The sequence below is a fragment of the Lynx canadensis genome, chromosome B2 (genome assembly GCF_007474595.2).
Source record: "Lynx canadensis isolate LIC74 chromosome B2, mLynCan4.pri.v2, whole genome shotgun sequence".
Lineage (NCBI taxonomy): Eukaryota > Metazoa > Chordata > Mammalia > Carnivora > Felidae > Lynx > Lynx canadensis.
The window spans coordinates 57,879,558-57,905,694 of NC_044307.1; the positions used below are offsets into that span (position 1 = coordinate 57,879,558).

Here is a 26,137-nt window from a genome sequence, read left to right on the forward strand (position 1 = left end):
ATATTCTAATCACTTAGCAACATATTAAGACACCTTTAAAAGAATACTTAGATTACATTGTGAAAATCAGGAAACCATTTTTGTTGACTATGGGAAACTAAGTAAGCTTATTTAATTATTTCCCAATACCAAAATTTCATTTTCTGAGAAACAAGATGAAAGAACAGCCAAATATAAAATTTATATATTTTGCAACAGATTATAACTATAAAACCAAATGTCTTTGTCAAAATTCAGGAGAAAAACCTATGAAAATGGAAACCAACAGTAAAGTAATAAAAACTCAAAAACAATTTTTCAAACTGGAGCATACTACGTGGATATTTTTATTCCATATTGCTTTGCAATGATTGTGCTACTTTTAATAGTTAAAAATATTTTGGGGCGCCTGGGTGGCTCAGTCGGTTAAGCGTCTGACTTCGGCTCAGGTCGTGATCTTACGGTCCGTGAGTTCGAGCCCCGCGTCAGGCTCTGTGCTGACAGCTCAGAGCCTGGAGCCTGTTTCAGATTCTGTGTCTCCCTCTCTCTGACCCTCCCCCGTTCATGCTCTGTCTTTCTCTGTCTCAAAAATAAATAAACGTTAAAAAAATTTTTAATAAAAATATTTTTACCAACTTATTTTGGAATGTGAATCCTAGGTTTACTATTTAGATAACACAATAACTTAAAGAAAATTTTTGGAACTCTAAATGTGGGTGGATTTACTGGAAACACATCATTCATGCCTTCCTTTCCTTTATTTTTTATATACATATTTTGTTCCTTTTGACATAGGGCTATTGTGCTTGGCTTCAACCTCTTTTGATGGGATGGTTATACAGTTGAGAATATACTGTATGTGAATTTTGCTAACTTCAATTCTAATATAGCTCTTGCTATTTTTTTTTATTTATTTCTTATTTTTTTAATGTTTATTTATTTTTGAGAGAGAGACAAAGCATGGACAGGGGAGGAGCAGAGAGAGAGGGAGACACAGAATCTGAAGCAGGCTCCAGGGTCTGAGCTGTCCGCACAGAGTCCAATGTGGGGCTCAAACCCAGGAACCATGAGATCATGACCTGAGCCGAAGTCAGATGCTCAACCAACTGAGCCACCCAGGTGCCCCAGCTCTTGCTATTTTACTAAAATTTATATTTAGGGAGTCAATTTGTAAACATTCACTTGCAGCAATAACAGAACATTAGAAGTATCAAATGTTTACATCTTTTATAGGCTAGGTGACTTAAAGAAATAAAAATACTCTATTATATATTTCTTAATTAGGAATTCATTACGATTTTTCCCCCTGCAAATATCCCACCAACTTTACCTGATTGTGCTTTTAAGTGCTGTGCAACATAAAATAAGATGCCATCTGCAGAAAGAGGCTGAAACTGCAACTGAATATGTGTCTTTTTCTGAATACGGAAGGAAGCAAAAGACATCCAGGATAATTCATGGCTTCTGAAAGATGGATCACTTATAGATAAAGCTAACAAAACAAAAACATGAATTAAGAAAAATTAGTATTGCTCATATATACAGTATATTTAATTTTATCATTTAAGAACTTACCTTATCTTCCAAGAGTTGCTCCTTGCTAAATAAACTGAACCATGGTAAACTTGTTCTAATCCCACGATCCCACTAAATGTGGGCTTATTGTAATGGGGCCAATTATTGAAAAGCCTTCTATTACTTCTGGTAACTCTGCTCCTTTTGGCTGGTACTGTGTGGCATAGATCCTCTGCTCTAGATCGATTATATTATAGAGAGGCATCAGATGCATAGATTATGAGAATGTTTTATTCTTATCTCAAAAAATTGAGATTCTTGGGAATGTCTTACATTAAAAATGCTTCCAAACAGAGATACCACTGTATGAATTATTCTTTAGTTTTTTATTTCTGATTAAAATGTAAAATGTAATCAAGTCAAGGTTATGTTTAAAGTGACTATGTAAATGGAAATAAGTATCAGTTTACTTGAGAATAATTTAGATCTGTATCTCTTCAGAAAGTACTAACCTTGGGTTTTCCTTAAGTCTAAGTAAATTCATTTCAGTATAAATTGAAGTAGAATCATTATATAGATTTATAATGTCTCATATATTATTTGTTGCTTCTGTGTGTTTATGAAAGGAAGAAGGAAAGTTCTGAATGTTTGGCAGTATTTGTCTCTCTGGAATCTATAGATTCTTTGAACCTCATTTTATAATGTGACAGTGCTTCTTAGCTGGTTCACCATATATCATTGACCTAGTTATTTTGCCTGTTCTCTCTTTGGATCAGGCCTGTATTGTTGTCCTTCGGTTGACAGGTAACTGGTAGGTGTTTATCCAAGAGGTGTTGGCATTTGCTGATTTTTAAGCAATACACCATTCATTTTGACTTATTGCAGTTCAAAATGGTAGAGGTTAGAATCTCCCAGTATGACTCGTAAGAGTGTAAAGTCCTATTCCTCACTCCTAGACCAGACCCTTAATAGAGCTGAGATGGGGTCTAGGAAGTATATTTTAAAAAAACACCCAGGTGTTTCTGGCATAGGCGTTACTTGGACCATATTTTCAAAAACACTGAATTAAGGTTTAAGAATACAGGGGTAGTTTAAAAAGTGAAAGTACTTTTGAAGTCATTTTTGTAAGTATTACTAAGGTAAACATAATCATTATAAGACATTTAAACACTATGGAAGAACGTAAAGTAAAAAGATGAAATTCCATTGTTCTTTCTCCTCTCTTAATTCCCATAAGCCACTGTTAACAGTTGATTGAATATGTAGCCAGTGTATTTTCTGATGCACATATAATTAATGTGTGCGTATATCTAGCATCTGATTTATTTCACATAAAAGAAACCATATTATATACAAACTATGCATAATGTATTTACTTTTTCCACTCAATAATCTATCTTCATGAGACTCTGACATTAGCATATTTCACCTATTGCTTCTTATGCTATTATACTAAATGTTATTGCACAGTATTTTTAAAAATAAACTGTATCTTTAGGGAAATTTTAGGTTCATAGCAAAACTGAGCAGAAAGTACAGTTTCCATATACTAACCTGCTCTGCATATATATAATCCCACATATATAACCTCTTCATTATCAACATCCTGCTATGGAGTCATACAGTTGTTACAACTGATGAACCTACATTGACATATAATTATCATCCAAAGTCCATGGCTTACATTAGGGATCATTTTTGGTGTACATTCTGTGGATTTTGACAAATGTATAATGACATGTATCTACCATTATAGTATCATACAGAGTAGTTTTACTGTTCTAAAAATCCTTTGGGAGCACCTGCGTGTCTCAGTTGGTTAAGAGTCTGACTCTTGATATAGTCTCAGGTCATGATCTCACGGTTCATAAGATCAGGCTTCACTGTCAGTGCAGAGCCTGCTTGGAATTCTCTCTCTACCTCTCTCTCTCTCTTTCTCTCTCCCTCTGCCCCTCCCTTGCTCTCTCTTGTGCACCCTCTCTCAAATAAACTTAAAAAAAAATCCTCTGTGCTTCACCCATTTATCCCTCCTTAACAACTGGTAATCACCAATATTTTTACGGTCTCCATGGTTTTGCTTTTTCCAGCATGTCATATAGTTGGAATCACATGGTATGAAGCCCTTTCAGCTTGGCTTTTCTTCAGTTAGTAATATGCATTTTAAGTTTCCTCCATGTCTTCATGTCTCATTTCTTCATAGTTCACTTCTTTTAATGCTGAATGGTATTACATTGTATGGATGTACCACAGCTTATTTATTCATTTATCTACAGAAGCACATCCTGGTTGCTTCCTAGTTTTTGCAATTATGAAGAAAGGTGCTATGAATATCTGCATGCGGGCTTTTTGTGTGGACATAAATTTTCAGCTCATTTGGTTAAATATCAAGGAGTGCAATTTCTAGATCATTGGTAAGAATATGTTTAGTGTTGTGAAACACCGTCCAACTGTCTTCCAAAGTGGCTGTACCATTTTGCATTTCCATCAGCAATGAATAAGAGTTCCTGCTGCTGCTATACCCTTGTCAGCATTTCGTGTTGTCAGTGTTTTGGATTTTAGCCTAAAATGGTGTGTAGTGGAATGATATATGTTGATATGCCCTAGAGAGAAAAATTAGGGTGTATGCACGTGGAATTAAGGGAGGTGATATTTGAATAAAGAACTCGTGAAGGTGAATAAATGACCTCTGTGGATCCTTGGGGAGACAGAAAATAATGAGTTCAAGGCCCATGAAGTGGAAACTTTCTTGCCATGATCAAGTGTGACTAGAGAGGCAATAAAGAAGGGGAGAGTTTTAAGAGAGAAGGTCAGCAGATTATTGGACCAGATCACATTGTCAGAAAGTGATGTGTTGGAGAGTTTTCCTACTGGCAAGCTAATAAGTTAGTTTGCCACATTTCATAGATAATTGCAGAAAACATGAAACACCTGGTTCAGAGACAAAGGACAGTTTATGACTCATAGCATAGCAGTACAAGAGTATCATAAATTTTGTGTCAGTTTCAGGAACCCCTATTCTCTTAGAAAAATGTGAAGAGGACCAAGTAACACCTACACACACATAAGTGGGTTGCTTAGAGAGGAAATCTGAGCTTAGAGGTCCAAGTCTTTTATAATGGGCAGTGAGCATGCCTGCTCTTTGCTCTGAAGGAAGACACTGTCTCTGTTTTCCAAAGCAGGAAACAAACTGGCTCTTCTCTTCAAAGTTAATATTATCAGTAGTGAGATGGATGTACACTGTGTACTCTTCAAGGGCACAGAATCATTTTCTCAAAGATTTGTAGTATTTCCGTATTTCTGCAAAGATTAAATGATTTGAATCTGGTCATACAGAAACATCAGATGGATCTAAGTGGAAGGTCACTCTACAGAATACTCTCAAGGAGATGGAAAACAGATAAGATAGAGAAACCGTTCCAGATTGAAGGAATCTGAAGAGACATGAACACCAAATGGAACATACATTCCTAGAGGGCATCCTGGATCACAATGAATAAACATATTGTTGGGGCAGTTGATGACATCTGAATTGGGTCTGTGAGTTGGATGGTAGTTTGTACTAAGGTTAACTTCCTGATCTGGAGATTTGTATGCTGGTTATATAAAATAATATCCTTTTGTTTGGGGGAAATAACCACAGGGATGTTTAGAAGTGATGGGGCATCACATCCTTAGATTGCCCTTGAAAGTTTCAGAAAAATACTAATAATGACAAATGGTGTGTGGGCATGTGTGTGTGTGTGGCACACAGAGAGAAGAAAATGAAATATAAAGGAAATAATTGGAGAATATGGATGAGGGAGATATGGGAATTCTTTTTATTATGGCAATTTTTTGGTAAGTTTAGAAGTATTCCAAAGTAAATCATTAAAAATTATTTTCTTTGTTGTTTTCATTACACACCTCTTTAAAAAAATTAATTTATTTATTTTGAGAGAGAAACACACAGAGAGAGAGGAGGGGAAGAAAGAGAGGGAGAGAGAGAACCACAAGTAGGCCCCTGCCCTGTCAGTGCAGAGCCCAATATGGGGCTCAATTTCATGAACCATGAGATCATGACCTGAGCCAAGATCAAGAGTCAGATGCTTAACCAACTGAGCCACCCAGGTGCCCCATACACCTCTTTTTATAAGCACTTTCAACCCTTAAAGTACCTTTGTGTTAATTGGACAAAATGACTTTTTAAACACCTCAAAAGTAAACTCAGATACAGCAAATAAGGTATGGACTAAAAAACCAAAACAAAACAAAAGCCTCAAAGATGAAGATTAAACTGATCAACATTAAACTGATCAGCATATGATCTAGTCCTACCTGTTACTGATGGGAAGGCAGGATTACCTTGTTTTTCCTCTGAATTATAGCTTTGTACAAATCTGTAAATGTTTATATAATATCATTCATTCCCTTAGCATTTACTGTGGTTGTCTTATGGCCTAGTTAATATTTGTAAATGTTTCATAGGTCTTTGACAAGTATGTGTATTGGGAAGTGCTGTATTCTTTATGCTCATTATGTCACATGAATTGATTGTTGTCTAAATCTTCTATATTCCTCAGTGATTTGTCACTTGACCTATTATTGAATTCCAGATCATATATCAGCCTACTCAACTATCCCATGAAAGTTTAAAAGTCATCTCAACTGTGTCCAAACTAAGCTCTTCATTTCTCCAAAAATATATGCTCCTTCCATAGTCTTCTTCATTTTAGTTAATGGCAACATCATCCTTCCAGTATCTCAGGATAAAAACTTTGCAGTTATCTTTGACTCTTGTCTTTCTTCCTTTCACATGTGATCTTTCAGCAAATTGGGTATGTTGCATTTGGCTGTCATGTCTCTTCAGATTCCTTCAGTGTGGAACAGTTTCCCTATCTTATCTGTTTTCCATCTCCTTGACAGTATTCTGTAGAGTCACCTTCCATTTAGATCCATCTGATGTTTCTGCATGACTAGATTCAAATCATTTAATCTTTGCAGAAATACAGAAATACCACAAATCTTTGCAGAAAATTATTCTGTGCACGTGAAGAGGTACACAATGTACATCCATCTCACTACTGATAGTACTAGCTTTGATTACTCCTATTTGTGTTTGATAGGTTTCTTAAAAAATTTTTTTTTAATGTTTAATTTTGAGAGAGACAGAGTGTGAGCAGGGCAGGGACAGAGAAAGAGGGAGACATGGAATCTGAAGCAGGCTCCAGGCTCTGAGCTGTCAGCACAGAGCCTGACGCGGGGCTCGAACCTGCCAACTGTGAGATCATGACCTGTGCCAAAGTTGGACGCTCAACCGACTGAGCCACCCAGGTGCCCCATGTGTTTGATAGGTTTCTTTACTTTAAAGTCACTCAGAGATTGGTGCCAAACCAGATAAAAACACTTAGACATGGTAACAGAGTAAACTGGAACAGCAGTACAGATGTCTTGAGGACCATACACTACATGGCAGTCAACTAATGGATTATGTCCTATTAATACAGATTTTGGGATGTCACTGTCACAACACTGAATAATAACAAACACAGATTTTCAATACAGAAATCTCAACAGCTTTGCTTGCAGCCATTTATTTCCAGGTACTGTTAGATTTGTAATATGATCAGAACAGCTGACGATGTCTCTGGCTTTTGACTCTGAAGCTGCAATTACTCAATGTTACTCTTACTGCACCCTTATTTTTCAAATAGGAAACAAATCTTTCCACACAACCTCCTGCTGTCTCCTACTGAATGTATGGTAAGCTACAACATCAGAGAAGGTGCTTCCTTTCTGGTAAGTATGAACGTATGTCAGCATGGGCAGGGGTAAGGAACTCAGACTCCAATGTGCTGTGTTACGGTAGGTCAGAGAGGCAGGGAAGCATGATTTAGTGTTGGGTGGCTGGGAGGTAAGGGGGGAGCCAGATTTATGAGAAGTGGTAATAATTAACAAACTACAAATTACAAAGCCCTATGTAATCTTACCTAATCCTAAAAACGCTGAGATAAAATCTATCATCGCCTCTATTTTATAAATGAGGAGGAAATGGAGGATCAGACATGTTAAGCAACTTGTCCTGGATCACTTTCAGTAGCTGGCATAGAAGGAGTAGGTTCCCAAAGAACAGAAACACAGACAGTGCAAAACAAATGACATAAGGTAAGAACATGCTAAGAGCTATAGGAATCTTCATGAAAGACAGGGCACTTGAGCTGTGGCTTGATAAAAGACAGAATTTGGGAAAAGTCCAGGTTCTCCAGTAACACATACAAAGTTGTTCTGACAGTGAGTCATCTTTAGGAGACTTTAATAATCAATGTAGGTTAATTAAGAAGAAAACACCAACACCCCTCTTCTTGGATAAATGATCTAGTGGGTTCTGGCCAACAGCCTGAGGGATGGTCAGTATGAAGGGCAGTTACAGAGGGGACAGTTTTTTGAGAGGAATAATAGCTCATAACTCAAGTGATTTTCAGATTACACAAGCTTCACTCATGGCCATCACTTTTATGACCTTGTTTATTATAACTAGGATTCCCTGAGGAATTATTAATATCTATATTTACCACTGTTTAACAATTGTGGCATTGACTGGCACCAGGCTAGTGCAAGCTGGTTTAAAAAAAAAAAAGTAGAATGGGCTGACTAGTGAAGTAAAAACAACTTGGATTGCAATGATGCACAATCTAATTTAGAGAATTCATAGATTTCTAAAACAAGCAACATTTTCGTTTTATCAGAAACTGCCAAACTATTTTCTAGAGTGGGTGGAGATACAAGTTAATATGCTCACCGGCATGTGTGAGAGATCTAATTTCTCTACATTCTCACCAGCATTTGGTATTGTCAATATTTTTAAATTTCAGTTTTTCAGTAGGTGTGTAGTGATATCTCATTGTCCATAAACTATTTTTAGACTTGTGGGTATATATGACACATTTTGTTCTCAGCTTTGAGGCCACAGCAGAAACAGACAACCAGAAGAGTCAAAAGTAATCTCATTGCACAGTGATTCCGATAACCTCTGACTTAGTATCTTGCCAATAAACACATTCATGCCCCCAGATTCTCTGTGAATAATCCTAAAGAACTTTAGAATATTTTCTCTCAGAGAAAGAAAAGAATGTACAAAATTAAACCAATATTAAGGGGCCCCTGGATGGCTCAGTCAGTTAAGCGTCTGACTTCAGCTCAGGTCATGATCTTGCGGTTTGTGAGTTCGAGCCCCGCGTCAGGCTCTGTGCTAACAGCTCAGAGCCTGGATGAAGACTGCTTTGGATTTTGTGTCTCCTCCTATCTCTGCCCCTCCCGTGCTCATGCTCTATCTCTCTCAATAATAAATAAACGTTAAAAAAAATTAAAAACAACAATAAAAGAAACAATATTAAACCAATCTAGGAGAACAGAATTACCAATTTAATCAAATTACTGCATACTTTCCTTTTAAAATTATTTTATTTTTAACCCTCTTGTTATTTTAACCCTCTTGTTTGGAAGTATTTTTTAACTTATAGAAAATTGAAAAAAATAAAACAAAGAATATTGTACCCATACTTATCTTTTGTTAATTTTCAAGCCCCTTTATCTAGCTCTATCTAGCTATCTTTGTATTTTTTTCTGAATAATTTGAGAGTTTGTTCCATACATCATGGCTCTTCTCTCCTAACAACTTATAGATATTCTCTTTATATACAGTCACGGTATAGTTATTGCCTTTAATAAATGTAATATTAATACTATACTTTTATCTAGTATTCATATTTGTTTTTTCAGTTGATAAAATATCCTTCACGGTATTTTTCCCTAAAGTATAAAACTGCATCTAAGCTGAGATGTTGCATTGAGTTTTCATGTCTCTTTAAATGTCTTTTAACCTAGAATATTTCCACAGCCTTTCATTGTTTTTATGACTTTGACATTTTTGAAGAATATTTTCTTCTTCTGTTTGAAAAGAACGTTCATCATTTTGGATTTGGCTGATATTTCTTCATAATTAGATTCAGGTTATGCATTCTTTGCTGAAATACTTCACAGATGATGATGGATTCTTCTCAGGGTATCACATATGGTGGCACATGATATCTATCTGTCCCTCATTGATGAAGTTAATTTTGCTCACCTTGGTCAAGGTGTTGACTGATTTTTTTTCCATTGTATAATATTCCATTGTATAATTGTGGCTTTATTTTTTCTTCCTTGCCATCCATATGCAGTCTGTAGTGAATACTGTAAGACCATGCATACCTACTACTCATTTAAACATTTATTTTTAACATTTTTATTTTTGAGAGACAGAGCACGAGCAGGGAAGGACAGAGAAAGAGGGAGTCACAGAATCCGAAGCAGGCTCCAAGCTATCAACACAGAGCCCAACGTGGGGCTCGAACTCACGAACTGTGAGATCATGACCTGAGCCGAAGTTGGCACTTAACTGACTAAGCCACCCAGGTGCCCCATCATATCTACTATTCATTAAAACTACCCCCTAGATTCAACATCCACTGGTGATTCTAGCCTGAGTAAGTCTTTACTTGGAAGCAAAATGATAATTTTTCGGATCTATCAGTCTTTCCACAGTTATGGCCTGGGTATTGTAGCTTCTCAGATGATCTCTGGAATTCTCACAGAGGTATGATGGTCCATTTGTTGTTGTTAACTTAGTGTCTGTGGGACAATGAGAGCTTATGGCTTCCTAGTCTATCATCTTGTTGACCTACATCTCTGCTTTTAATGCATACATTTCTCTTAAAAAGCTCTGCAAGATTCCCATCATGCATTAAAAATTTCACCACCTCCCCACCTTGAATGTGACAACTCCTTTGTTTTTTTAAATGCACTTATAGTCACTTTAAATTGAACATGTCCCATTGAAGGTCGTTTTACTACCAAATGTTTCTGTTCTCAGTGGTGGACCTCAAGATTTCTTTTTTTTTTTTTTTTTTAATTTTTTTTTTCAACATTTATTTATTTTTGGGACAGAGAGACAGAGCATGAACGGGGGAGGGGCAGAGAGAGAGGGAGACACAGAATCGGAAACAGGCTCCAGGCTCTGAGCCATCAGCCCAGAGCCTGACGCGGGGCTCGAACTCACGGACTGCGAGATCGTGACATGGCTGAAGTCGGAGGCTTAACCGACTGCGCCACCCAGGCGCCCCAAGGACCTCAAGATTTCTAAAATAGATTACTTAATTCCCAGAACATTATTTGTCTTGATGGACTCAAAGCATAGTCTATTCAATCAATAAATAGCTCTCAGTCTCCATATCTTATAAGCCTAAGAGGTGAAACTAATTTTCCTCACTGATGCACATCTGCTTTGTTCTTAGCAAGTTACAGATTTAGGGCTCTCTATTTTATACTTTTAATTTCATTATGTTTAATGGAAAAGATTTTGATTTTAGCCACAGCTCTTCTACTGTACCATAGCTGTGTTCTATTCAGTTAGTAAAGACAAAGAGATAAAAATAATTTAAGACTTTTTATAATATTTATTAATCTATTATTTGCCTTTAAGGTCTATGGACAAGTGCATATGACTTCACTGTAGCTTCTTAATTTGTTAGAATCTAATGTATAGAAGTCACTTTTTCTCCATTCTTAACTATGTGAAGTCTTAAGTACTTACCTCTCCATTTTAACTTAAGCAATTGGACAAATTTTAGAGTAACTAAGTACACACCTTGTTATTGTAGTAAAAATGGAAGCTAAACATCCTTTTTCTCTGCTAGATTATTACTAGAGTCTACTGGGAGTGGTATGAATGAGCAATTGGACCTGTTGGTTAATTGCTAACAGAAGGAATGGTTAAGTATCAGTTATCAAAAAAATAAAATCATCCCTTTAGGTGGACTTTCTTTAGTACCCAGATGGATAGTACTGAATAACACTATTTAATTGTTTAAGTCATTTAGTTATCTGGGTGGCTATTTGATTCTAAATGATCTTTGGAGGCCCATCAAGATGGAGTGTTGCTTAAAAATTAAGTATTCAATAAAGTCACAAGATAGTTTTATGATAGTGAGAGACATCTGGTAGTTCCTGCTATCAAAATCTTCTAGGATGAGGTGTTCTACTGCATGATTTTTAGAGAATTTTGGGGTTTGAACAGATGTCAAATTAAACTTTTTAATTTTCATACTAAAACACCAACTTTTATCACTTGTAAATCTGAAAAATAAAGCATGTAAATGAAATAAAGCATGTAATAACATGTAATTCAATTAATAACCAGGATACCTAGACTTTTACAGAGATCTTAATTTTTAATTTTTTGCTATGCCTTGACTGTCAAAAAGTTAATTGATACCCAAAAGTAATGGTTTATTTATTTAAAATTTATTTTGGGATAAAGAGAGAAAGAGTCCACACTCACAGGGGAGGGGCAGAGAGGGAGGGAGAGAGAGAATCCCAAGCAGGTTCCACACTGTCAGTGCAGAGCCAGATGCTGGGGCTCAAACTCATCAACGGTAAGATCATGATCTGAGATGAAGTCAAGAGTTGGATGCTTAACCAACCGACCCAGGTTCCCCATAAATTTCCTTTCCAGATAAAGAGGTTTACTCACATTTGTAATTGCATCATTCCATTCTTCCCCATGCTTTACTGCAGTGGTTCTTACTCTTAGGAAAGCTACCTTACTATCCCGTAAGTCTATACAGATCTTACCTATTCTTTGATACCTAATTTAATTCCATTGTTTTTTAAAGTTTATTTATTTATTTTTGAGAGAGAGAGAGAGAGAGAGAACGAATGTGAGGGGGGGAGGGGGACAGAGGATCCGAAGCGGGCTCTGTGCTGACAGCAGTGAGCCTGATGGAGGGCTTGAACTCAGGAAACATGAGGTCATGACCTGAGCAAAGTCAGAGGGTCAACTGACTGAGTCACCCAGGTGCCCCTAATTCCATTGTTTTTTAATGACTTTTCAGGTCTCAGTAGCTGGAAATAATGCACATATTGGTTTAAAATATTTTAACTTGGAGAGGAGCCATGATGGCAAAACAGCATGGAAGTTTTTTGTGTGTCTCACGTCCATGAAATACAGCCAGAACAACACTAAACCATCCTACACACCTAGAAAACTGATTGGAGGATTAACACAACAGTCTGCACAGTCTGAACCACAGAATTCAGTAGATACGCAGCGCGGACAAGTGAACTTGGGGAGCAAGAAGCCGCAGGAAAGGAGGTGCTTTTGCTGGCGGAGAGGATGGAGATGGCGGGGAAAAGCACCCCTCCCCAAAAGCAGCTGGAGAGAAAGTGGAAAACTGGAAATAGCCACAAGGACTAAACTAAAAAGGGAGAAAGAAGAAAGGAGAGGGTTTAAATTCCATTAAGACTGTAAACAAGGGGAGAGCAAAGTCTGCAACTCAGCAGCTTGATACCTGGTGGTGCTCTGGTGGGAAGCGCGAATGCCCAGGAACAGAGTGAGGGGGGTCCGGGAGGTTCTCGGGCCACACAGGGAAAAGCGGTTCCACTGCTGGTAGGGCATTTGGTAGAGACTGTTGAAGCCACCTGGTCCCAGCAGACCCCAGAAAACAGCCACATTCGCAGGTGCTGGAACAAGGTCGTTAAGGGTGAAGCTTGGTGCCAGATGTGTGTTGTGATCTTCCATAATCCCTGAAAAGCTGCTGCTACACTATCTCGAGAGCTTTTTCTGGGGCAGGCTGGCACCTGGCCGCAGTCTCAGGGCTCTGGCAGCAGCAGGGTCCAGCAAGTGTTCCTGGGTGCAGCCAGCATTCGGCCATTGCTCGGTGAGACCCTCCCGCAGAGGGGTGGAACAGGTCAAAGCCGCAGTCCTTCGGAAGTAAGGGGCCGGGGAAAACAGCCGCATCTGAGACAAAACTCAGGAGAGAGGTACTGCCTGGGGCCTGGTCACAGACAGTGAAGAAGCAGGAAGTGGACAAAAGCTGAAGACAGAGGACGGGGTGCGCGATTGCTGATCACAGAGAACAGTTCCCATACTAGAGCCTGGGTAACTGGGTGTCGCCATTCTCACCATTCCCGCGCAAGCGCATACGCACCTATGAGTGCTGCAACAATCCACCCCAGTAGGCCAGCAGCGCCATCTAGTGGAGAACGGAGCTGTTACACTGAGCCCTGCCCAACAGGGCCAACCTCACTCTTCAAGAACACTAGTTTCACCGCCTAGTTTATGGACTATAAAGCGCAACATAGTCTGACTTCGAGGGGAAAATGAAGTCATTTCAGTCCCATTTCAATCTGTTAGCAGGTCCATCTATTTAATTTTCTTTTTTTCTCTTTTACACTATTCTTTTTCTTGAATACAGAAAATTTCATTATTTTTAATTTTTATTAAAAATATTTTTTTCCTACTATATTAATTTTGTGTAAATTTTTTCAAATTCTATTTTACTCTTATCATCTCATTTTAGTCTACTTCAGTGTATTCATTTTTTCAAATTCTCAATTTTCTTCCCCCCCCTTTTTTTCCTCTAATCTGTCAAACCACTGTCAACACCCAGACCAAAACACACCTAGGATCTAGAATCATTTATTAGAGTTTTTTTGTGTGTGTTTTTAATTTTTTAATTTTAATACTTTTAAAATTTTAGTATTTTTTTAATTTTAATTTTTCTACCTCATTAATTCCTTTTCTCCCTTCAAAATGACAAAATGAAGGAATTCACCCCAAAAGAAAGAGCATGAAGAAACGACAGCCAGGGATTTAACCAAAACAGATACAAGCAAGATGTCTGAACCAGAATTTAGAATCATGATAATAAGAATACTAGCTGCAGTTGAAAATAGATTAGAATCCCTTTCTGTAGAGATAAAATGAATAAAAAATAGCCAGAATGAAATTAAAAATGCTATAACTGAGTTGCAATCACGGATGGATGCAGCAGCGGCAAGGATGGATGAGGCAGAACAGAGAATCAGCTATATAGAGGACAAACTTACAGAGAATAATGAAGCAGAAAAAAAGAGGGAGATTAAGGCAACAGACCATGATTTAAGAATTAGAGAAATCAGTGACTCATTAAAAAGGAACAACATCAGAATCATAGGGGTCCCAGAAGAGGAAGAGAGAGAAATAGGGGTAGAAGGGTTATGTGAGCAAATCATAGCAGAAAACTTTCCTAACCTGGAGAAAGACACAGACATCAAAACCCAGGAAGCACAGAGGACCCCCATTAGGTTCAACAAAAACTGACCATCAACAAGGCATATCATAGTCAAATTCACAAAATACTCAGGCAAGGAGAGAATCATGAAAGCAGCAAGGGAAAAATAGTCCCTAACCTACAAGGGAAGACAGATCAGGTTTGCAGCAGACCTATCCACAGAAAGTTGGCAGGCCAGAAAGGAGTGGCAGGATATATTCAGTGTGCTGAGTCAGAAAAATATGCAGCCAAGAAATCTTTATCCAGCAAGGCTGTCATTCAAAATAGAAGGAGAGACAAAAAGTTTCCCAAACAAAAATTAAAGGAGTTTGTGACCACTAAACCAGCCCCGCAAGAAATTTTAAGGGGGACTCTCTGAGGGGAGAAAAGATGGAAAAAAATATATACATATATATGTATACACACACACACACACACACACATAAATAAATACCAAAAGCAACAAAGATTAGAAAGGACCAGAGAACATCACCAGAAAGCCTAACTCTACAAGTATCACAATGGCAATAAATTCATATCTTTCAGTACTCACTCTAAACATCAATGGACTCAATGCTCCAATCAAAAGACTCACTCTAAACGTCAATGGACTCAATGCTCCAATCAAAAGACACAGGGTAACAGAATGGATAAGAAAACAAGATCCATCTATGTACTGTTTACAAGAGACCCACTTTATTTATTTATTTCTTTTTTTAAATTTTTTTTTTTTAACGTTTATTTATTTTTGAGACAGAGACAGAGCATGAACGGGGGAGGGGCAGAGAGAGAGGGAGACACAGAATCGGAAACAGGCTCCAGGCTCTGAGCCATCAGCCCAGAGCCTGACGCGGGGCTCGAACTCACGGACCGCGAGATGGTGACCTGGCTGAAGTCGGACGCTTAACCGACTGCGCCACCCAGGCGCCCCAAGAGACCCACTTTAGACCCAAAGACACCTTCAGACTGAAAAAAAGGGGATGGAGAACCATCTATCATTCTAATGGTCAACAAAAGAAAGCCGGAGTAGCCATACTTATATCAGACAATCTAGACTTTAAAATAAAGACCGTATGAGAGAGGATTCTAGGGAAGATGGTGGCGTAGGAGGACGCTGGGCTCACCGCGTCCTGCTGATCACTTAGATTCCACCCACACCTGCCTAAATAACCAAGAAAACTGCCAGAAGACTAGTAGAATGGAGTCTCCAGAGCCAAGTGCAGATGAGAGGTCCATGGAAGAGGGTAGGAAGGGTGGCGAGGCGGTGCGCGCTACAGGGACTGGCAGGAGGGAGCCGGGGCGGAGGGGCGGCCTGCCGGCCAAGCAGAGCCCCCGAGTCTGGCTTGCAAAAGCGGAGGGGCCAGACAGAGTGTGTTCAGACAGTGAACGGGACTTAACATTTGGAAGGTTATAAGATAACAGCTCTGCTCGGAGAGCGGGAAGGCTGGAGGACAATGGGAGGGAGAGATGCAGAGCCTCGGGACAGATGCAGAGCTCAGTTTGGCGGGGAACAAAGGCACTCGCCAGAGCCATCTCCCTTGCCCATCCCCCAGCCAAAATCCCAAAGGGAACTTGTTCCTGCCAGGGAACTTGCTTGCACCGTGCAAACACCCAACGAGGTGCTTCTGCGGAGCCACCCCTCCGGTGGAGGCGGGTCTGACTCCCTCCCACTGCCACAGGGCCCCTCCGGAAGCAGAACACGAAGGAGAAGCGGGAGCTAAGCCTGCCCTTCCCACCCCTGTGCACCTTGCCGATCCACCCCAGCTAATACGCCAGATCCCCAGCACCACAAGCCTGGCAGTGTGCAAGTAGCCCTGACAGGCCATGCCACCCCACAATGAATCCTGCCCCTAGGAGAGTGGAAGAGAAGGTACACAGCAGTCTGACTGTGGCCCCAGTGGTGGGCTGGGGGAGACATCGGGTCTGACTGCAGCCCCGCCCACCAACGCAAGTTATTCAAGACAGCACAGGGGAAGTGCCCTGCAGTTTGGAGCCACTGCAGGGACTACCCAAAATGACAAAATGGAAGAATTCTCTTCAAAAGAAACTCCAGGAAGTAGCAACAGCTAACGAATTGATCAAAAACGATTTAAGCGATATAACGGAACAAGAATTTAGAATAATAGTCATAAAATTAATCGCTGGGCTTGAAAACAGTATAGAGGAAAGCAGAGACTCTATTGCTACAGAGATCAAGGGACTAAGGAATAGTCAGGAGGAGATGAAAAACGCTTTAAACGAAATGCAAAATAAAATGGAAACGACCACGGCTCGGATTGAAGAGGCAGAGGAGAGAATAGGTGAACTAGAAGATAAAATTATGGAAAAGAGGAAGCTGAGAAAAAAGAGACAAAAAAATCCAGGAGTATGAGGGGAAAATTAGAGAACTAAGTGATGCACTAAAGAGAAATAATCTCCTCATAATTGGTATTCCAGAGGAGGAAGAGAGACGGAAAGGTGCTGAAGGTGTACTTGAAGAAATAACAGCTGAGAACTTCGCTGAACTGGGGAAGGAAAAAGGCATTGAAATCCAAGGGGCACAGAGAACTCCCTTCAGACATAACTTGAATCGATCTTCTACATGACATATCATAGTGAAACTGACAAAATACAAGGATAAAGAGAAAATTCTGAAAGTAGCGAGGGATAAACATGCCCTAACATATAAAGGGAGACCTATAAGACTCGTGACGGATCTCTCTTTTGAAACTTGGCAGGCCAGAAAGAATTGGCACGAGATTTTCAGTGTGCTAGACAGAAAAAATATGCAGCCGAGAATCCTTTATCCAGCAAGTCTGTCATTTAGAATAGAAGGAGAGATAAAGGTCTTCCCAAACACACAAAAACTGAAGGAATTTGTCACCACTAAACCAGCCCTACAAGAGATCCCAAGGGGGATCCTGTGAGACAAAGTACCAGAGACATCCCTACAAGCATAAAACATACAGACATCACAATGACTCTAAACCCATATCTTTCTATAATAACACTGAATGTAAATGGATTAAATGCACCAACCAAAAGACATAGGGTATCAGAATGGATAAAAAAACAAGACCCATCTATTTGCTGTCTACAAGAGACTCATTTTAGACCTGAGGACACCTCCAGATTGAGAGTGAGGGGATGGAGAACTATTTATCATGCCACTGGAAGTCAAAAGAAAGCTGGAGTAGCCATACTTATATCAGACAAACTAGACTTTAAATTAAAGGCTGTAACAAGAGACGAAGAAGGGCATTATATAATAATTACAGGGTCTATCCATCAGGAAGAGCTAACAATTATAAATGTCTATGCACCAAATACGGGAGCCCCCAAATATATAAAACAATTACTCATAAACATAAGCAACTTTATTGATAAGAATGTGGTAACTGCAGGGGACTTTAACACTCCACTTACAGAAATGGATAGATCATCTAGACACACAGTCAATAAAGAAACAAGGGCCCTGAATGATACATTGGATCAGATGGACTTGAGAGATATATTAGAACTCTGCATCCCAAAGCAACAGAATATACTTTCTTCTCGAGTGCACATGGAACATTCTCCAAGATAGATCACATACTGGGTCACAAAACAGCCCTTCATAAGTATACAAGAATTGAGATCATACCATGCATACTTTCAGACCACAATGCTATGAAGCTTGAAATCAACCACAGGAAAAAGTCTGGAAAACCTCCAAAAGCATAGAGGTTAAAGAACACCCTACTGAAGAACGAATGGGTCAACCAGGCAATTAGAGAAGAAATTAAAAAATATATGGAAACAAATGAAAATGAAAATACAACAATCCAAACGCTTTGGGATACAGCGAAGGCAGTCCTGAGAGGAAAATACATTGCAATCCAGGCCTATCTCAAGAAACAAGAAAAATCCCAAATACAAAATCTAAAGGAAATAGAAGCAGAGCAGCAAAGACACCCCAAACCCAGCAGAAGATAAATAATAAAGATCAGAGCAGAAATAAACAATATAGAATCTAAAAAAACTGTAGAGCAGATCAATGAAACCAAGAGTTGGTTTTTTGAAAAAATAAACAAAATTGATAAACCTCTAGCCAGGCATCTCAAAAAGAAAAGGGAGATGACCCAAATAGATAAAATCATGAATGAAAATGGAATTATTACAACCAATCCCTCAGAAATACAAGCAATTATCAGGGAATACTATGAAAAATTATATGCCAACAAACTGGACAACCTGGAAGAAATGGATAAATTCCTAAACACCCACACACTTCCAAAACTCAAACAGGAGGAGAGGAAATAGAAAGCTTGAAAAGACCCATAACCAGCAAAGAAACTGAATCAGTTATCAAAAATCTCCCAACAAATAAGAGTCCAGGACCAGATGGCTTCCCTGGGGAATTCTACCAGACATTTAAAGCAGAGATAATACCTATCCTTCTCAAGCTATTCCAAGAAATAGAAAGGGAAGGAAAACTTCCAGACTCATTCTATGAAGCCAGTATTAGTTTGATTCCTAAACCAGACAGAGACCCAGTAAATAAAGAGAACTACAGGCCAATATCCCTGATGAATATGGATGCAAAAATTCTCAAAAAGATACTAACAAATCAAATTCAACAGCTTATAAAAAGAATTATTCACCATGATCAAGTGGGATTCATTCCTGGGATGCAGGGCTGGTTCAACATTCACAAATCAACCAATGTGATACATCATATTAATAAAAGAAAATATAAGAACCATATGATCCTGTCAATCGATGCAGAAAAAGCATTTGACAAAATTCAGCATCCTTTCTTAATAAAAACCCTCAAGAAAGTCTGGATAGAAGGAACATACTTAAACATCATAAAAGCCATTTATGAAAAGCCCACAGCTAATATCATCCTCAATGGGGAAAAACTGAGAGCTTTTTCCCTGAGATCAGGAACACGACAGGGATGTCCACTCTCACTGCTGTTGTTTAACATAGTGTTGGAAGTGCTAGCATTAGCAATCAGACAACAAAAGGAAATCAAAGGCATCAAAATTGGCAAAGATGAAGTCAAGCTTTCACTTTTTGCAGATGACATTATATTATACATGGAAAATCCAACAGACTCCACCAAAAGTCTGGTAGAACTGATACATGAATTTAGCAAAGTTGCAAGATACAAAATCAATGTACAGAAATCAGTTGCATTCTTATACACTAATAATGAAGCAAAAGAAAGACAAAGAAAGAAACTGATCCCATTCACAATTGCACCAAGAAGCATAAAATACCTAGGGATAAATCTAACCAAAGATGTAAAAGATATGTATGCTGAAAACTATAGAAAGCTTATGAAGGAAAGTGAAGAAGATATAAAGAAATGGAAAAACATTCCGTGCTCATGGATTGGAAGGATAAATATTGTCAAAATGTCAATACTACCCAATGCTATCTACACATTCAATGCAATCCCAATCAAAATTGCACCAGCATTCTTCTCGAAACTAGAACAAGCAATCCTAAAGTTCATATGGAACCACAAAAGGCCCCGAATAGCCAAACGATTTTTAAGAAGAAGACCAAATCAGGAGGCATCACAATCCCAGACTTTAGCCTCTACTACAAAGCTGTAATCAAGTCAGCATGGTATTGGCACAAAAACAGACATATAGACCAATGGAATAGAATAGAAACCCCAGAACTAGACCCACAAACGTATGGCCAACTCATCTTTGACAAAGCAGGAAAGAACATCCAATGGAAAAAAAGACAGTTTCTTTAACAAATGGTGCTGGGAGAACTGGACAGCAACATGCAGAAGATTGAAACTAGACCACTTTCTCACACCATTCACAAAAATAAACTCAAAATGGATAAAGGACCTGAATGTGAGACAGGAAACCATCAAAACCTTAGAGGAGAAAGCAGGAAAAGACCTCTCTGACCTCAGCTGTAGCAATCTCTTACTAGACACATCCCCAAAGGCAAGGGAATTAAAAGCAAAATGAACTACTGGGACCTTATGAAGATAAAAAGTTTCTGCACAGCAAAGGAAACAACCAACAAGACTAAAAGGCAACCAACAAGACTAAAAGGCAACCAACGGAATGGGAAAAGATATTTGCAAATGACATATCGGACAAAGGGCTAGTATCCAAAATCGAAGGAGCTCACCAAATTCCACACCCGAAAAACAAATAACCCAGTGAAGAAATGGGCAGAAAAAAATGAATAGACACTTCTCTAAAGAAGATATCCGGATGGCCAACAGGCACATGTAAAGATGCTCAACATCGCTCCTCATCAGGGAAATACAAATCAAAACCACACTCAGATATCACCTCACGCCTGTCAGAGTGGCCAAAATGAGCAAATCAGGACACTATAGATGCTGGAGAGGATGTGGAGAAACGGGAACCCTCTTGCACTGTTAGTGGGAATGCAAATTGGGGTAGCCATTCTGGAAAACAGTGTGGAGGTTCCTCAAAAAATTAAAAATAGACCTACCCTATGACTCAGCAATAGCACTCATAGGAATTTACCCAAGGGATACAGGAGTACTGATGCATAGGGGCACTTGTACCCCAATGTTTATAGCAGCACTCTCAACAATAGCCAAATTATGGAAAGAGCCTAAATGTCCATCAACTGATGAATAGATAAAGAAATTGTGGTTTACATACACAATGGAGTACTACGTGGCAATGAGAAAGAATGAAATATGGCCCTTTGTAGCCACGTGGATGGAACTGGAGAGTGTTCTGCTAAGTGAAATAAGCCATACAGAGAAAGACAGATACCATATGGTTTCACTTTTATGTGGATCCTGAGAAACTTAACAGAAACCCATGGGGGAGGGGAAGGAAAAAAAAAAAAGAGGTTAGAGTGGGAGAGAGCCAAAGCATAAGAGACTCTTAAAAACTGAGAACAAACTGAGGGTTGATGGGGGGTGGGAGGGAGAGGCGGGTGGGTGATGGGTATTGAGGAGGGCACCTTTTGGGATGAGCACTGGGTGTTGTATGGAAACCAATTTGACAACAAATTTCATATATTGAAAAAAAAAAGAAAAGAAATAACATTTCACGTACGTGAAATATCTAGAACAGGCAAATTTATAAAGACAGAAAATGGAACAGAGGTTATCAGGGGCTGGGGGATAATAAACAGAGTTACTGCTTAGTGGTTATAGAGTTTCTCTTTGGGGGGATGAAAATATTTTGGAAGTAGACAATGGTGATGGTTGTACAACATTGGGAATGTACTTTATGGCCCTGAATTATACACTTAAAATGGTTTAAATGTCAAGTGTTATGTGATATATATTTTACCAAATAAAACTTAAAAAAAAAAATAAAGACCGTATCAAGAGATGCAGAAGGGCATTATATCATAATCAAGGGGTCTATCCACCAAAAAGACCTAACAATTGTAAACATTTATCTGCCAAATGTGGTAGCACCCAAATATATAAATCAATCACAAACATTAAGAAACTCATCCACAGTAATACCATTATAGTAGGAGACTTCAACACCCCACTCACAGCAATGGACAGAATCAGAAAATCAACAAGGAAACAATGGCTTTGAAAGACACACTGGACCAGATGGACTTAACAGATACATTCAGAACATTTCATCCTAAAGCAGCAGAATATACATTCTTCTCCAGTGGACATGGAACATTCTCCAGAATAGACCATATACTGGGATACAAATCAGCCCTAAGTAAGTATAAAAAGATCGAAATGATTCCGTGCATATTTTCAGACCACAACACTATGAAACTCGAAATCAACCGCAAGAAAAAATTTGGAAAGGTAACAAGTACTTGGAGACTGAAGAACATCCTTCTATATAATGAATGGGCCAACCAAGAAGTTAAAGAGGAAATTAAAAAGTATATGGAAGCCAATCAAAATGATAACACCACAACCCAAAACCTCTGGGAAGCAGCAAAGGTGGTCATAAGAGGAAAGTATATAGCAATCCGGGCCTTCCTAAAGACGGGAGAAAAATCTCAGATACACAACCTAACCTTATGCCTTAAGGAGCTGCCAAAAGAACAGCATATAAAACCCCAAACCAGCAGAAGACAGGAAATAATAAAAGATTAGAGCAGAAATTAATGCTATCAAAACCAATAAAAAAACAGTACAACAGATCAATGAAACCAGAAGCTGGTTCTTTGAAAGAATTAACAAACTTGATAAACCACTAGCCAGTTTGATCAAAAAGACAAAGGAAAGGACCCAAATAAATAAAATCCAGAATGAAAGAGGAGAGATCACAACCAACACAGCAGAAATAAAAACAATAATAAGAGAATATTATGAGCAATTATATGCCAATAAAATGGGCAATCTGGAAGAAATGGACAAATTCCTAGAAACATATACACTACCAAAATTGAAACAGGAAGAAATAGAAAATTTGAACAGACCCATAACCAGTAAGGAAATCGAATTAGTAATCAAAAATCTGCCAAAAAACAAGAGTCCAGGGCCAGATGGCTTTCCAGGGGAATTCTACCAAACATTTAAGGAAGAGTTAACACCTATTCTCTTGAAGCTGTTCCAAAAATAGAAATGGAAGGAAAACTTCCAAACTCTTTCTATGAAGCCAGCATTACCTTGATTCCAAAACCAGAGACCCCACTAAAAAGGAGAACTATAGACCAATTTCCCTGATGAACATGGATGCAAAAATCCTCAACAAGATATTATCCAACCGGATGCACCAATACATTAAAAAAATTAGTCACCACGACTAAGTGGGATTTATACCTGGGATGCAGGGCTGGTTCAATATCTGCAAAAAAAAAAAATAACGTTATTCATCACATCAATAAAAGAAAGGACAAGAACCATATGATCCTCTCAATAGATGCAGAGAAAGCATTTGACAAAATACAGCATCCTTTCTTGATAAAGACCCTCAAGAAAGTAGGGATAGAAGGAGCATACCTCGAGATCATAAAAGCCATATATGAACGACCCAACGCTAATATCATCCTCAATGGGGAAAAACTGACAGCTTTCCCCCTAAGGTCAGGAACAAGACAGGGATGTCCACTCTCACCACTGTTATTCAACATAGTATTGGAAGTCTTAGCCTCTGCAATCAGAAAACACAAAGAAATAAAAGGCATCCAAATCAGCCAGGAGGAGGTCAAACTTTCACTCTTCGCAGATGACATGATACTCTATATGGAAAACCCAAAAGATTCCACCAAAAAACTGCTTCTAGCAGTGAATTCATGAATTCAGCAAAGTTGCAGGATATAAAATCAATGCACAGAAACCGGTTGCATTCCTATACACTAACAATGAAGTGACAGAGAAATCAAGGAATCGATCCCATTTACAGTTGCACAAAAAAACCATAAAATACCTAGGAATAAATCTAACCAAAGAGGTGAAAAATCTATACACTGAAAACTATAGAAAGTTTATGAAAGAAACTGAAGAAGACACAAACAAAATGGAAAAAGATTCTATGCTCCTGGATAGGAAGAACAAATATTGTTAAAATGTTGATACTACCCAAAGCAATCTAGATATTCAATGAAATGCCTATCAAAATAACACCAGCATTCTTCACAGAGCTAGAACATATAATCCTAAAATTTGTATGGAACCAGAAAAGACCCTGAAGAGCCAAAGCAATCTTGAAAAAGAAAACCAAAGCAATCTTGAAAAAGAAAACCAAAGCAGGAGGCATCACAATCCCAGACTTCAGGCTACATTACAAAGCTATAATCAATACAGTATGGTACTGGCACAAGAACAGACACTCAGATCAATGGAACAGAATAGAGAACCCAGAAATGGACCCACAAATGTATGGCCAACTAATCTTTGACAAAGCAGGAAAGAATATCCAATGGAATAAAGGCAGTCTCTTCAGCAAGTGGTGCTGGGAAAACTGGACAGCGACATGCAGAAGAATGAACCTGGACCACTTTCTTACACCATACACAAAAATAAACTCAAATGGATGAAAGACCTCAATGTAAGACAGGAAGCCATCAAAATCCTCGAGGAGAAAGCAGGCAAAAACCTCTTTGATCTTGCCCGCATAACTTCTTACTCAACACTTCTCCGGAGGCAAGGGAAACAAAAGCAAAAATGAGCTACTGGGACCTCATCAAGATAAAAAGCTTTTGCACAGCGAAGGAAACAATCAACAAAACTAAAAGGCAATGACAGAATGGGAAAAGATATTTGCAAATGAGAGCTTATCAAACTCCACACCCAAAAAACAAATAATCCAGTGAAGAAATGGGCAAAAGACATGAATAGACACTTCTCCAAAGAAGACATCCAGATGGTCAACCGGCACATGAAAAAATGCTCAACATCACTCATCATCAGGGAAATATAAATCAAAACCACAATGAGATACCACCTTATACCTGTCAGAATGGCTAACATTAATAACTCAGGCAACAACAGATGTTGGCGAGGATGCGGAGAAAGAGGATCTCTTTTGCATTGTTGGTGGTAATGCAAGCTGGTGCAGCCACTCTGGAAACCAGTATGGAGGTTCCTCAAAAAACTAAAAATAGAACTACCCTACAACCCAGCAATTGCACTACTAGGCATTTATCCAAGGGATACAGGTGTGCTGTTTCGAAGGGACACATGCACCCCCATGTTTATAGCAGTGCTATCAACAATAGCCAAAGTATGGAAGAGCCCAAATGTCCATCGATGGATGAATGGATAAAGAAGATGTGTATATATATACAACGGAATATTTATTACTCAGCAATCAAAAAGAATGAAATCTTGCCATTTGCAACTACGTGGATGGAACTGGAGGGTATTATGCTAAGTGAAATTAGTCCGTCAGAGAAAGAGAAAAATCATATGACTTCACTCATGAGGACTTTAAGAGACAAAACAGATGAATATAAGGGAAGGGAAACAAAAATAATATAAAAACAGGGAGGGGGAAAAACAGAGGAGACTCATAAATATGTAGAACAAACAGGGTTACTGGAGGGGTTGTGGGAGGGGGGATGGGCTAAATGGGTAAGGGTCACTAAGGAACCTACTCCTGAAATCACTGTTGCACTGTATGCTAACTAATTTGGATGTAAATTTAAAAAAATAAAAAATAAAACAAGTTAAAAAAAATAAAATATTCTAACTTAAGAATAACTTGGGGTGCCTGGGTGGCTCAGTCAGTTAAGCATTTGACTTCGGCTCAGGTCATGATCTCATGGTTTGTAAGCTTGAGCCCTTCATCGGGCTCTTTGCTGTCAGCACAGAGCCCAGTTTGGATCCTTGTTCCCCCTGTCTCTCTGCCTCTCCCGACTTGTGCTCTCTCTCTCAATAATAAATAAACACCAAAAAAAAAAAAAGAATATTTAAGACTAACTCCTATTTTTAAAATAAAATTGATCAAAATATCTATGTGGACGTTGTCTACATTTAACATAAGCATAATCTAGTACTTTCTTCTTCGTCTGTAGGATGGGGCTAATCATTTATGGAGTGCTTCTTGTGTACTAGGTACTGTGCTGTCCTCTTTTATTTCAGTGACTCCTCATCATGAGGTGTGTTAGGAGACTCT

At 38.7% G+C, this 26,137-nt stretch overlaps 1 protein-coding gene across 1 annotated transcript in view; it reads right to left on the minus strand.

The window, feature by feature from the left end:
* Nucleotides 1-26,137, minus strand: part of EYS (eyes shut homolog) — a 1,650,074-nt gene that overhangs the window by 5,826 nt on the left and 1,618,111 nt on the right. Inside the window, exon 41 of the mRNA XM_030315776.1 lies at nucleotides 1,310-1,471. Within this exon, the coding sequence (XP_030171636.1) occupies nucleotides 1,310-1,471 (162 nt within the window). The remainder of the gene's footprint in view (nucleotides 1-1,309; nucleotides 1,472-26,137) is intronic.